The sequence below is a fragment of the Cherax quadricarinatus genome, chromosome 61 (genome assembly GCF_038502225.1).
Source record: "Cherax quadricarinatus isolate ZL_2023a chromosome 61, ASM3850222v1, whole genome shotgun sequence".
NCBI classification, from domain to species: Eukaryota; Metazoa; Arthropoda; class Malacostraca; order Decapoda; family Parastacidae; genus Cherax; species Cherax quadricarinatus.
This window is the reverse complement of record NC_091352.1, coordinates 12087688-12103253: the sequence shown is the minus strand read 5'-3', so window position 1 is coordinate 12103253 and position 15566 is coordinate 12087688. Positions and strand designations below refer to the sequence as shown.

The 15566-nt window shown below is 44.5% G+C and overlaps 1 protein-coding gene across 1 annotated transcript; it reads right to left on the bottom strand.

Moving 5' to 3' along the window:
* Nucleotides 1-439: 439 nt before the first annotated feature.
* Nucleotides 440-13999, bottom strand: CIAPIN1 (cytokine induced apoptosis inhibitor 1). Its single transcript, XM_053792019.1, has 3 exons — nt 13881-13999; nt 2355-2465; nt 440-1321 (listed from the first exon to the last, which is right to left on the bottom strand). The coding sequence occupies exons 2-3, from the start codon at nt 2445-2447 to the stop codon at nt 581-583; spliced, it is 834 nt and encodes a 277-aa protein (XP_053647994.1). The 5' UTR covers nt 2448-2465; nt 13881-13999; the 3' UTR covers nt 440-580.
* Between the last annotated feature and the right edge of the window lie 1567 nt (nt 14000-15566).

The window sequence follows — 15566 nt, the reverse complement described above, 5'->3', positions numbered from 1 at the left end:
AAAACTTGCATATGTTAAGAGAATTAGTGAATGTACAGTACATGTTGCTGCACAAACTTGAGGTAAACAGAGAATGAAAAGCCAGTCCCAGAGTGGTAGACAAGAACATCAGAAAAGGCATTATTTCTATAACAAGCAAAAGAGGATATCGTGTATATAAGAGCGGGAAAAAAAAAATGTGCTGTATGACTCTTATGGGTTTAGTGCCTAGTTATGATTATAACAATAATTAAAAATATCCTGTATTAATAGGTACAGGAGATAGAAAAGAATCCATAGCATCACACAAATTCTAAGATTACTATTTACCTCTATTATTATAATCTTAAGCACTTAATCTACAAGGGTCATATTTACCTCGGAAAAAAAAAAGTGAAAAGTAACAAAAACATGTTTCTGCTTACAATTTGTAATGGCATAAGGGCAGACTGAAACAAGGTTTGCTATTCACTTCTAGTATTGTGACTTTTATTCTTCATCTTTGTTAACTAAATGTAATCTTTTCCAACAACTACAATCACAATCATAATGTATTACATTAACATGATGTACTGCCTTACTCCTTATGAGATGTCATTCTTTAAGTAGTATCTTGGAGAGTGTTGTCTGCAAGTTTCACCTTTTCTCCAGGCTTAAATGCTGGCATCCCAAGGTATGGACAAGAAGCACACCTAAAAGCATCTCCAAGGTAACAGTTACCACATGAGGATTTAAAGTTTTTCTTGTTTTCTTCAACTGACTTCTTATTCTCCTCATCTAATTCTTCTTTTAAGCCACAGACACAGTTTTTACATGCTTTGCGTTGCCCTGTAGTTCCACACACCTTCAGACTTGCTGGATCAGGACGGAACAAGTCATCTTCTGTGAGTAAGTCATCTGGGTCAGTAAGATCAATGTCATCATCTAAATCAATGTTCCATGTGCCAGCTGATGGCTTTGATACAGCTGGTTTTGCAAAGGACAGCTTCATTGCAGAGCCAATTTCAAAACTAGGCTTTTTACATGTTACTTCTACAACTGGTGTTGTGAGGTTCCTCTTTTGCTCATCAGTAAGATTTGCATTTTTTGGTTCTGATATGGAAGTGAAACCTGCAAGTTTCAAATTAGACTGTGTACTGCTAGTGTCTGTTGTTCTCACTGTTAAGCATCCATTGGGTTTGAGAGTACGAAGAGCTTCACCTAAGATGTTGACTGGACACAGAAATGTAAATGGGGGAAGAACTCCAGCAAGTACATGGTCAAAGGAACTTGCTTGATGGTTAGAGCTCATTAACATATCTGAGTTCTCAACTGCTACCTTTCCTTCATTTCCAACTGCTGACTGGAATTGAAAACCAATATTTTAATGCTACGACCTCTGCATATGCTACACAAACAAAATACAGTACTATGAATGATGGGGTAAAGTTCCTTAGGACCTTCCTAAGAAGATCTTTCACATGTAATTTTGCTAAGGCATTTAAGTCATATTCAAATAAACATATACTGAAAACTTCTGAAGGAGCTGAAGAATAGCACATGCAGGTTTGGCTGTCACTAAAGGTAAGAAGTCACTACTCATTTTGTATATCAGTGGTATTCAGTACCAACAAGATGATGTATTAGACACACATGCAGCATCTGGGTATCTTTACTTGTAGATGTTTTGCCATCCAGTGGCTTTATCAATACATTACATGGACATAATATGAAGACTGTAGAAATATATACAGCAGACAGTCGAAGATGAGGTAAACAGTCCCTCAGCCTAGGATGAGGGATTGATTACCTCAACAAATACAATTGGTGTATGGTATTTACTTTCATGGCATAAGCTCAGCCAAGTTGGGCATTTTGCCAGTGCAGAGTATATTCACAAAAGTTACAACATTTAGATTTTTAAGGGGGGCCACACTAATAAGAAAAAATATGTAATGTTATACAGTACTTTACTATATATATAACAATCATTCCTACTGGAATTTGTCAACACAGAATGACTGAATTTCCAGCATTTTCACTGAATGAATTCAGCAAATACACTGGGATTAGTTATGGTATACAGTAAGGTATTTTAAAACAAAGGGTATTATCAGACTACTCAGGCTATAGCAGAAAGTAACCACAGGGCAAATGTTGCAAATCGAGGAATACATTATGGTCAATTTTGCACATCATAATTTTGAGGGGTTGCTGAACCCCTCAAAATTAGGGCCTTTAGCCCTAAACATTTTAGAAATGGATGGTAATCAGATTTTATCTAAGGTTGAGGAGGGCATAGTAACTTTAATTCCTTAGATCAAGAGTCCTTCCCAACCATCAAGGCACCCCTCTTGAGTGGAATTAATTTTATAGGTTATGAGAGGGTTCCTTACCTTCAGTTCTCCAACTAAAGTTTGCAGTTCCTCATCATTAACTGGAGTACTCCAAAGAACTAATACTTGTTGGCAAGGCTGAATGCCGAACATCTTTCAGGTGAAACGTACCTGTAAACATCAAAATAAATCATTATTACATTCATAATGAAGCACTAAACCAAAATTGGTCATGCAGAGCACAAAAATATAAGTCAGACCTATAACTAGAGCCATTTGTTATAAAGACCCAGTATGGGTGGAAATGTTGGGAATGTTTCTTTACACCTGCTGCAGATGTTCACTTAGCAGTAAGTAGGTACATATTTGGGTGTCAGCCGGCTGGTAAGGGTCACATCCTGGGGGACAAGATTGAGGACCCCAAATTTAAATATGATGATGCACTGCCCCTCTTGGGTTATCCTGGGTGGCTAACCCTTCAGGGGTTAAAAATCAGAACAAAATCTTATCTCATCATCCTGAGGAGTGGTAGTATAAGTTAGATAGGCTGGGCTTTGAAATGAGCTGAAGTATGATAACAACTCTTAGCCTGTAAAACTGATTTGTGTAAAAAGAAAAAAAAGAATACCAGCAAATACATTATTATTATTATTATTACTATCATCAGTATTTTTAACATATTTGTTATCTCCCACAGAGGAAGGGCGACCCTAAAAAGAAGAAACACTTTCACCATCATTCACAGCATCATCTTACCAGAGGTTTGCCGACATTACAGCTCAGACGCCCCTCCAAACTGAAGTATCTCCACCCCTCTTTCAGTATGTAGGCATTGTATGTACTTCCCACCTCCAGAACTTAAGTCCAGCTAACTGGTTTCCCTGAATCCCTTCATAAGTGTTATCTTCCTCACACTCCAAAAGCATGCAAGCCATAAGAACATAAGAAAGGAGGAACACTGAAGCAAACCTACTGGCCCATACTTGGCAAGTCCTTGTGAAATCCAAACCCACTATGAAAAATATTCACCCAACCCATTATCAATGTTACCCAACGAACAAGCTTCGATAACGACACCAACTCAAATAGCTCCACTCACTCCTATCTAATACACTCACACATATCTCTTGGATGTCCAAGCCCCTTGTATACAAATCCTCCTTTACCCCCTCCCTCTAACCTTACCAAGGACAACCCCTACCCCATCTTCTCTACACTACAGATTTATACACCCTCCAAGTCATCCTATTTTGCTCCATCCTCTAATAATGTCTATTAATCCATTACTGAAGTGTTATTATTACTGTATTATATGGAAAAATGCTTGACCCAAAGAATTACAGTATATAGTCCCTGGAGCATGAAAGGCAGCCAAGTATGATCCAAAAAGAGGAGGAGGGTAACTCCAATTCCTTGGATCAAGAGTCCTTCACCATCGCCAGGGCACTTACCACAGAGGTAATACATCCAGCAAATACCATATACAAGATGGCTTCCTAAGCCACTGACATACACAAATGCTTAAAGAAACATTATCACACCACATACAAGCACTAATCACACACGAGTCATGCAGAGCCACAAGTCATAAAGCAAATGGACTGTGGCCTGGTAGGCAACGCTTTCTCCTCACACACCAAGTATTCATGGTTCAATCCCTGGCTGGGTGGAAACATTGGGCATGTGTCCTTACACCTGCTGTCCCTGTTCACCTAGCAAGCAAGAGTGCTACAGAGTTAAATCAGAAGCTGCCATAGTGAAAAGCTCTGTTCCACAAGGCACAGTTTTTGCCCCCCATCCTGTTCCTCATCCTCATATCAGACATAGACAGAGATGTAATCCACAGCACAGTGTCATCCTTTGCAGACAATACACATATTAAGATTTGCATGAGACTGTTGTCTATAGAGGACACGGTTCACCTCCAAGAAGATATAAACCAATTTTTCCAATGGGCAACGGAAAACAATATGATGTTCAGTGAAGACAAATTCCAACTACTCCATTATGGAAAACTGGAGGAGATAATAATCAGAACTGAATATACTACAAACTCTGATCATACAATAGAACGAAAAAATAATGTGAGGGACCTGGGAGTGGTAAATGTCTGAGGATCTCACTTTCAAGGATCACAACAGTGCCACAATCACAACTGCAGAGAAAATTATAGGATGGATATTGAGAATGCTCAAAACAAGAGATGCGAAGCCAATTGTTCCCTCTAGGCTGAAACACTGCTGCACATTAACATCTTCGTTCAAAGCTGGCAAAACTGACGATCTAGAGAGTGTACAGAGAACCTTTACTGCACATATAAGTTCCATCAAACACCTCAACTACTGGGAACACTTGGAAGCACTTGACTTGTACTCACTGAAATGCAGGGGAGAGAGTATATCATAATCTACATTTTGAAAATCCTAGAAGGAATCTGCACACAAAAATAACTCCCTATGAAAGTAAAAAACTGGGCAGGTGGTGCAAAATACCCAAATGAAAAGTAGGGGTGCCATTGGTACACTAAGAGAAAACACCATAAGTGTCTGGGGCCCAAGACTGTTCAACAGCCTCCCACCATGCATAAGGGAAATTTCCAATAGGCCCCTGGCTGCCTTCAAGAGGGAGATGGACAGACACTTAAAGTTGGTGCCACATCAGCCGACCTGTGGTTTGTATGTTGGACTACGTGCAGCCAGCAGTAACAACCTGATTGATCAGGCCTTGATCCACCGGGAGGCCTGCTTGTGGACTGGGCTGCATTATTATTATTATAATCAAAAAAGAAGCGCTAAGCCACAAGGGCTATACAGCGACTGGGCTGCAAGGGCGCTGATCCTCAGAATACCCTCCAGGTAAACTCCAGGCAGGTAGGTGTTAGTCGAATGGCATGGGTCACATCCTGGGTGAGCACTAAACCCATAATGATTATACAGCACCAGTGGAGGAGGGGTGGAAGGCATTTTGGCTCAATTCAGTTAAGTGGAGCACAGATCCAATTCCCTTGATCAAGAGTCCCTCACCAGCATCAATTATTATTATAATCGAGGGGGAATCGCTAAACCCGTAGGATTATACAGTGCCTGTGGAGGGATATTACCTGGAGTTTACCTGGAGAGAGTTCCGGGGGTCAACGCCCCCGCGGCCCAGTCTGTGACCAGGCCTCCTGGTGGATCAGAGCCTGATCAACCAGGCTGTTGCTGCTGGCTGCACGCAAACCAACGTACGAGCCACAGCCCGGCTGGTCAGGAACCGACTTTAGGTGCTTGTCCAGTGCCAGCTTGAAGACTGCCAGGGGTCTGTTGGTAATCCCCCTAATGTATGCTGGGAGGCAGTTGAACAGTCTCGGGCCCCTGACACTTATTGTATGGTCTCTTAACGTGCTAGTGACACCCCTGCTTTTCATTGGGGGGATGTTGCATCGTCTGCCAAGTCTTTTGCTTTCGTAGTGAGTGATTTTCGTGTGCAAGTTCGGTACTAGTCCCTCTAGGATTTTCCAGGTGTATATAATCATGCATCTCTCCCGCCTGCGTTCCAGGGAATACAGGTTTAGGAACCTCAAGTGCTCCCAGTAATTGAGGTGTTTTATCTCCGTTATGCGCACCGTGAAGGTTCTCTGTACATTTTCTAGGTTAGCAATTTCACCTGCCTTGAAAGGTGCTGTTAGTGTGCAGCAATATTCCAGCCTAGATAGAACAAGTGACCTGAAGAGTGTCATCATGGATATGGATATGGAAAGTATTCAGGTTTAATTCAGGCAACTGAAGCACAGATCCAATTCCCTAGATCAAGAGCCCTCTCACCAGCATCAAGGAGGACCCTTCCTTGAGGGGTCACCAGCATCAAGGAACCTCCCTTGATTATTATTATAATCAAAAGGAAGTGCTAAACCACAAGAGCTATATAGTGACCTTCCTTGAGGGGTCACCAGCATCAGGGAACCTCCCTTGATTATTATTATAATCAATTATTATTATTATAATCAAAAAAGAAGCGCTAAGCCACAAGGACTATACAGCGCTGCAGGGCAGGAAGGAAGCGAGGGCATCAGGTGGCAAAAGGGAGATGAATGAGTAATAGGTTACGGATAACAGCGGGGCAGTGGATGGTGAAAGGGTAAAGGGCAGCAAGAGACTGAACTAGAAAGGGCTGAGGGGAGTGCGAAAAGTATCATCAGAGTTTGTGGAGTAAATCAGTCGTTGTCAAGAAGTCAATGAGAGAGTCAGGATTAAAGGAGGGTCCATCAGCAAGAAGGGAAGGTAAAGAGAGAGTAGTAGAACGAAGACGACGTTGGAGGTAAATTCTGCGTGCTCGTTGATAGAGAGGGCAGTCTAACAGAATGTGGCTAATCGATACTGGAACTTGACACTGCTCACAGAGAGGAGCAGGGTGCCTTTCCATGAGATACCCATGAGTAAGACGAGTGTGGCCAATGCGAAGGCGGGAGAGAGTGGTCTCCCAACCTCGGCACTGATGACAAGAAGACGGCCAGTAACCTATGCTCGGTTTAATAGAATGAAGTTTGTTACCGAGCAGAGTTGACCAACGTTGTTGCCAACGGGTGCGAAGGTGGGTAGCTATTGTAGCAAAATAGTCAAGAAATGGGACACCTCGATAGGAAATTGGTAGGTCATGTACTGCTGACCGCGCAGCAGTGTCTGCCTGTTCATTGCCCTGTATGTCGACATGACCAGGGACCCAACAAAAAACAATATCTTTATGTTTGGTAGAGATACGGCGTAGCCAAAGTTGGATACGGAGAACTAGGGGATGAGATGTATCAAATTTTCGTATAGCCTGTAGAGCACTAAGGGAGTCTGAGACTACTACAAATGATGACATAGGCATAGATGCGATACGAATAAGTGCTGCAAGAATGGCATACAGTTCAGCAGTAAAAATGCTAGCTGAAGATAGTAAATGTCCCCGCACGACGCTGTCCGGAAACACTGCTGCGAATCCGACGCCGTCTGAAGACTTAGAGCCATCTGTGTACACAGCAGTGGCATGAGAATGGGAATGGAAGTGATCAAGAAAAAGAGAGCGGGAAGCCACCGTAGGCAGTTGAGCTTTCGAGCAAGGGAGTGAGAAAGAACAGACCCGAACAGCTGGAACTTCCCAGGGGGGTAGGGAAAAGTGAGATGCTACATGAACATATAAAGGTGGTAACTGAAGGGAAGACAAGAGTGAATGTAGGCGAAGAGAAAAGGGACGGAGCAAACAGGGGCGGCGAACGAATAAAGAATGTCTACTAATATCGGTGACGATTCTATAAATGGAAGGATTGTGTAGATCGTGAGAGCGTACATAGTAGCGAAGGCAATGGGCATCACGGCGATCAGACAAGGATGGAACATTCGCTTCTGCATAGAGGCTCTCAACAGGGGAAGAGCGAAAAGCACCAAGGCACAAACGTAAACCTTGGTGATGGATAGAGTTAAGGCTAGAGAGAGTAGCAGGAGAGGCCGCGGAATAAATCTGGTCACCATAATCGAGTTTCGATAAAACGAGGGCTGAATGTAGGCGAAGCAGAGTTCGACGATCAGCTCCCCAGGAAAGATGAGCAAGGGTTTTAAGAAGGTTTAGCCGGCTGTGACAAATTGCCTTCAGAGAGGTTATGTGAGGTTTCCAGGATAACCGACGGTCAAAGAGAAGGCCTAGAAACCTGACTGTATCACGTTCGGGGATACGGGAGCCATAGAGGTACAAAGGATGATCGGAGATAACAGAGCGTCTAGTGAAAGTAATTTGGTGAGTTTTGGTACTTGAAAATTTAAACCCATGCGTGGTGGCCCAAGTGGAAACACGGTCGACCGCATGCTGGAGAGAAACTGCAATAAGATGACAGTCAGCGCCTGCACAAGCAATAGCGAAGTCATCAACATAGAGTGATGACCAAACATTGGGTGGAAGAACAGAGGCCAAATCATTTATAGCAAGGAGAAAAAGTGTTGTGCTTAGAACACATCCCTGAGGGACACCTTCAGCTTGGACGAAGTCCGGGGAAAGAACATTATTGACTCGAACACGGAAATGTCTGTCAGTTAAAAAGTTCTTAAGGAAGGATGGTAGATTGCCTCGGAGGCCTAAGGAATGGGCCTGGGCCAAAATATTATACCTCCAAGTTGTGTCATATGCCTTCTCAAGGTCAAAAAATATGGCAATAACTGAGTGATTATTCGCAAAGGCATTACGAACATACGTATCCAAGCGAAGTAAGGGGTCTATGGTAGAACGACCCTTACGAAAGCCATATTGACTAGCGGAGAGACTGTTGTGTGTCTCTAAATACCACATTAAACGTCGATTTACGAGACGTTCCATCACTTTGCAAACTGCACTAGTAAGAGCGATGGGGCGATAGTGGGAGGCATCATGTCCAGTAGTACCCGGTTTGCGGAAAGGAAGAACAATGGCAGATTTCCACAGCTGGGGAAGAACTCCTTGTGCCCAAATAAGATTGAAGAGGTGTAAGAGGACTACAAGGGCTGACCGATGTAAATGTTGTAACATACGAATATGAATGTCGTCAGGCCCAGCTGCCGATGATCGGCAAGCTGAGAGCGTTGCCTCCAGTTCTTGAAGTGTAAAAGGCACATTATACTGTTCTTCTCTGAGAGAAGAAAAGTCCAAGGGCACTAACTCTCTGGCAGACTTTGAGGAAAGAAACGAGGGGCATAGATGGAGCCCTCGGGAAATACGGACCAGATGTGTGCCAAGTTCAATGGCAACGTCGAGAGGGTTTGCTACATCAACACCTGCGACCCGTAGAACAGGAGCTGGGTCAGGAGAGTATTTACCACTCAATTTCCTCACTTTTTTCCAGACTGCACTCATAGAAGAAGCAGAGGTGATGGTGGAAACATAGTCTCGCCAACAAGTGCGTTTAGCTTCACGGATGACACGGCGAGCGATCGCACGCTTCTGCTTAAAATCAAGAAGTCTCTCAGCGGTTCTATTGTACCGGTACCTGCCCCATGCAGCACGCTTCAAACGTACTGCACGAGCACAAGCGGGAGACCACCAAGGCACGCACTTCTGAGAATGCCTGCCTGAGGTTTGGGGTATAGAATGAGAAGCTGCGGTATAAACTGACGTCGAGAAGATGTGTAGGAGCTCATCAATGGAGGATGAAGAAGGAACCTCACTAAAAGCAGTGAGGTGTGAGTAAAGATCCCAATTTGCTCGATCAAACTGCCAGCGAGGGCTACGGAAAGGTGGTGAATAGGAAGGAGAAGTAAGAATGATCGGAAAATGATCGCTGTCATGTAAGTCTGGTAGAACAGACCAGGTGAAGTCTAGTGCAGTGGAGGAAGAGCAGACTGATAGATCGATGCAAGAGAGAGTATGAGTACGAGGATCAAAATGGGTGGGAGTACCCGTATTTAAAACATGGAGGGGGTGAGAGGCAAGAAAAGCTTCCAACTGAATGCCACGTGAGTCACAATGAGACCCCCCCCAGAGGAAATGGTGGGCATTAAAATCACCAAGTAACAGAAGTGGTGGTGGTAAGGATGAAACAAGAAAGGCAAAGTCTGGGATAGAAAATGCTCGAGAAGGAGAGAGATATAAAGAACATATTGTAAACCACTTATTCAAGTGGATACGGGCTGCAGTGTAATGCAGCGATGTATGGACAAATAGTTGACAGTACGGAATATCATTGCGTAGAAGAAGGGCACTTTCATTAAAGGTCCCATCTGAGAAAGGATCCGAAGAATACAATAAATTATAGCCTGAGATAGGTTGGAAAACAGCCGAGTTTAATTTTGGTTCTTGTAAGCAAGCACCAACAGGGGAAAACCTGGAAAGCAACATCTGAAGCTCACCCCGATTACCCCTGAGGCCGCGGATATTCCACTGTAAATAGGCCATGATTGGCGATGAAGAAAATATCAGGAATCTGTAGGTAAAGGCACCTACGGACTAGAGGGGTTAGAAAAGTCAACGTGTGGTGGCATTGGAAGATGTTCAAGTAGCGAAGGAACGGAGCGTTGCGAAGAATGGGGTTGTGAAGATGGAGGAGAGGGAAGAGAAGGAACAGGAAGTGAATCAGTGTCCATTGAAGGTTTAGTCTCTGCAATATATTCTGAAATGGCTTCAAGTGTTTCTGAATTCAAAGATGTATGGGAGACCATATTGGAGATAGGAGGAGGAGGGTGAGTAAAGATTGGGACAGTAATGGACTGTACCAAAGTAGAGGGGGAGGGAAAAGTGTAAGGGACTGGAGATGAAGTGTGGGGGGGGACAGAAGAGGCAGAAACCTGGGAGGTGACAGAAGAGGGAGAAACTTGGGAGGGGACGGGGGTGGAAGGCATAGTACGAGGAGGAGGGTGAATCTCCACACTTGTAATAGAGCCAGAGAGAGGGGAAGAACTAGGTACAGAGACTGGAAAGGTAAAGTGTGGAGGCGGAAGAAGGGAAGGAAGGGGCAAAGAAGATTTGAGCAATGTGGATTTTTTGGACTTCTGAGTAGAGGGGCGATTGGTATTAGGTGTCGTACGAGGTCTTGTCGATACTGGGGCTTGTGAGGAAGGACGCGAAGATGTGAGAACAGACTGAGTTGTAGTCGGGACGTCAGAGCCAAGGACAGCAAAAGGATTAGATGCCGTAGTGGCTATGGGAGGGGTAACAACAGAGGAGGCTGCAGAAGATGGGACCCCAGAAGTGGGGGGACGTTTGGAAACACGAGAATAAGAAACACGGGGTAGTCTCCCTTGGAGGCGGAGATGAGTAACTGCCATAGCATAAGGGAGACCTTCTGCCTCTTTGAGGCAACGGATTTCACGTTCATTTAAGTAGACCTGGCAACGGCGGGAGTACGAAGGGTGAGCTTCATTACAATTAAGGCAAGATGGAGGTTGACTGCAAGATGTATTAGAATGGTCGTCGGCACCACAGACTGGGCATTCGGCCATAGATCTGCAATATTTCGCTGGGTGACCAAAACGCCAGCAATTTCTACATTGTTGCGGTGTAGGTATCACCTTTCGAACTTGTAACCGATGTCCCGCGACATATACAGAGGACGGGAGTTCTCGGCTGTCAAAAGTTAAACGAGCCACATTGCAAGGGTAACGTCTCCGCCCCCGGGCAGGAAGGACATAAGTGTCTACTTTGAGGATTGGGAGATCCTGGAGTTCCAGCTGTTCAAAAATGTCATTGCCACATGACTGGAAATTCTGTTGGACTATGGTATGGGGCAGAATGACAGTACCACTACAAGAATTGAGAGAAAGATGTTTTTCAATAGTGATAGGAGTAGTATCGATATTCGAAAGGAGAGAAAGATCATGAGCTTGGGTAGCATTCTGGACAGTGACGATGCGCGTACCGCTCTTGAGAGCGTGAAATGAAATATCTCTGCCAACATGACGCAGGAGCGCTTTGGCAATACTATGGTCAGAAAGGTAGGCAGAAGAAGAAGTTGGTCTTAAAGTAAAGAATTTAGTCCATTGTGTGGTCCGAAACTGAGCGTGGAGAGGGAGTGCTTGACGTGTCGGTCGTTTCCGAGTAGAATGGGAAGGTAACGACGGAGCATCATCAGGAGATTGACGTTGGCGTTTAGGAGTAGGACCGGAGTTGGTCCGGCATGAAATGGGTGGGCGATTCGAAAATTGCCGTACCGTAGAGGGAGAAGCCGGAAGCATAGTCAAAGGAGAGCGGAGTTCAGACAAATCGAAGGAGTCAGTCGAAGCCCCGGTACCTGAAGCGGGTGAGGAAACAGCACCAGCAAGAGGTACAGGGGCATCAGGAGTGTCCGAAGAGTGGTCTAAACACAAGGCAGGGTCAGAATGGGGTGCGGTATCAAGAAGGGGCCCGGGGGTAGTGGTTTCATGGACTAGGGCTGCCATGGTTAGGTTACTCCTTTGCTTTTTGTTTTTAAGAAAAAAAAAGAAAGAAGAAAAGAAAATAAAAACAAAAAAAAGAATAAAAAAAGGGGGGAGCGGGGAGGAATAGTTCCCAGGAGGAATGAAAGGGCCGGAAATCTCCCTCCGCGCCCAAGAGGACTCGACACCGCTAGTAGCGCAGATGCAGCATGGAACCCGTGCCATACCCTACCCTTCATGCCAGTAAACCAGCAATCCGGGATAGCAACCTCACATCTGCCGAGCTACCTCGGTGGACAAAAGAGAGGGCGGCCGGATATCCGCCACAAAGCATACCTCCTTCAGCCACCACCCCCGGAATCCGAAAGGTGGCTTCCAGAGATACACCCGTCGCCCAAAAGACACCCAAAGCTACTCCGGGATACCGGAGAGGGATCGGGACATCCCTAGGCAATCCAGATTCCACGGCAAACTACGCCACCGCCAAGAAACCTCAACGGAATGGGATCGACCCCGGTGTCCTTTCCCCTACCTAGGAACTAGCGCGCCTGTGGGAGAAATCACGAAGGCTAAAAAGAGGAAGGGCAAAAGGGAGGGGTGAGGAGGAGGAGGAGGAATGGAAAAAGGGGAGGATGGGGAGGATGGGATAGGGGAGGGGAGAATGGGGGGTAATTAGGTTCGGTCTGAGGAAGAAGACCGACAGGGCTAATTCCTCAGACCAAGAGCCTCTTCACCACGCCAAGGAGCCCCCCTTGAAGAGGTTACATCAACGAACCTCCCTTGAGGAGTCACCAGCATCAAGGAACCTCCCTTGAGGGGATCCTGGGGAACAAGATTGAAAGACCCCGATGGAAATAAGACTGGCAGTCCTCAATGAGGCACTGACTTTCTGGGTTATCCTGGCAAACCCTACAGGGTTAAAAATCCCAACAAAATCTTATCTTAAACTAAAAAAAAGGTTAAATTAAAAAAAAAATGTATATTCAACCTGGATCAAGCTTGATAAAGCTCCTGGAGAGCGAAACGTTGCCACAATATGACACATTAGTTGAATCTGTCTCTTACCTAACATTTTTTTCGGCAATTCTACCATTATTACTAATAGAAAGAAAAGCTAAACCCGATTGTATCCACATAACGCTTGGGGAGTGGGGGACAATCAGGTTTGATCCAAGAAAGGGGGGCGACAAGCCCAATTTCTTGGATCAAAAGCCCTGCATCACCATCAAGGGAATTATTATTATAATTATAATAATCACGGGGGAGCGCTAAACCCGTAGGATTATGCAGCGCATATGGGGGGGAATGGAAGGTATTCAAGCTCAATTTAGGGAACCGAATCAGAGTAATTTCCCTACATTAAGAGCCCCTCACCAGCGTCAAGGAACCTCCCTTGAGAGGGTCTATCAAGGGTGAACCCCCCTTGAGGGGTCCATCAAGGGTGAACCTCCCTTGAGGGGTCCATCAAGGGTGAACCTCCCTTGAGGGGTCCATCAAGGGGGAACCTCCCTTGAGGGGTCCATCAAGGGGGAACCTCCCTTGAGAGGTCCATCAAGGGGGAACCTCCCTTGAGAGGTCCATCAAGGGGGAACCTCCCTTGAGAGGGTACAATCTAGAACACTGGCCCTCATCACGCTCTCTGAATTACTCAGATCATTCGTCCACACATTCCAGGAAGCTAATGCTAATGTCCCATGAATCATGGCTTTCAATGAGCCTTAAAACAATAAAAAAAAAAAGGGACATTTTTACTCACAATTTAGCCAGTGAGGGAGAGGGTGTTGTTGTTGGGGTTGTTAAGAGCCACCACAAATTACGCCTTCACACCAGCTTCCCGGGAGGCCCAGAAAACTATGTTGTCCAGGTCCGGGCGGGAATTATAAATCAAATGAAATCAAGTTGATTCTCTATAAGGGTTATAATGTGGGGTTTACAGGATTTGGATATTGTGCGGTTTACATGTTATAAAATACTAATTACAGAGGGGGCCACTAGGACACCTAGCATGGCTAGGCATTTCGGGCATTATTATTATTATTATTATAATCAAGGGGGAAGCGCTAAACCCGGAGGATTATACAGCGCCTGGGGCGGGGGATGTGGAAGGCAATCAGGCTTAATTCGGGAAACTGGAGCACAGATCCAATTCCCTAAATCAAGAGCCCTTCACCAACATCAAGGAACCTTCCTTGAGGGGGCATTTCGGGCAGACTTAGATTAATTCTTAACATTAAATCCCTACAGATTATGGTATTAAGGCTAGGTGACTACATTATAATTTGTGAGTTTAGCAATGTGAATGCTAAGATGAATAAAATGTTCGCAGGGAGGTCAGGTTGACCCTCCATGCCTAGATCCTATACAAAGCCAGACACCTACACCTGAGTCAACATTAGGTTTTCTCTATGCCTAAAAGCAATTGAATAACTGAGTAATTGAGTGAGTGAACGAGTAACTGAGTGAGTAATCGAGTAATTGAGCGAGTGAGTGAGTACTTGACTAAGCGAGTACATGGGTAAGTTAATGGGCGAGTAATTGAGTAATTAATTAAGCTTATTTAGGTACATTATTGTTATAATAAAAAAACAAGCGTTAAACCCATCAGGGTCATACAGCACTGTTATTTAGGTACAGGTACACATATGCATTATTATTATAATTAAGGGGGAGCGATAAACCCGTAGGATTGTGCAGCTCCTGTGGGGGGGATGGAAGGTATTCAGGCTTAATTCAGGGAACTGGAGCACAGACCCAATTCCCTAGATCAAGAGCCCCTCACCAATATCAAGGAACCTTCCTTGAAAGGAGGATAACCCCAAAAAAGTTAGACAAAGTGACTTATTTCCAATGGAATTCTTGTAACCAGGTGATCAGATGGCGCTCTGACCAACTGGCCAGCAGCGGTCAGTGTTAATTTAGTTTCATATTATTATTATTATAATCAAAAAGAAGCGCTAAGCCACAAGGACTATACAGCATTTAGTTTCATAGCCTTTGATAACTAAGCAAGTTACAGTGGTATGAACTCTATATATTTATACCTGACTGCAATCGTAATGAGTTATTTATGTAGACATGAATTAGCTCACACAGGAAAAAAGTTTAAGTGGTAATGCGTTATTTAGCATGCATAACGCATTACTACTTAAAACTTCATTATGCTAGTGAAGGGTTCTATTCCAAAGAAGTGGAGCTACCCTCCTCTTCCTTGGATCAAGCCTGAACGCCCCCCCCCCCGCTTCCTACTACTGGGAGCTCAGAGCTTCCTCGTGAATATGAAAATGAAGGGATAATCAACAGCATACGAGTTTTTTGTCATTTTTATTTTATTATCAAAATGAGACATTGTGTGTGGCGAACCTGATGATTGACTTTTTACAAGGGCATGACACTGGGTAATCACGTTTGCCTAAAACACATATCATACAAGATGTGCGTGCTA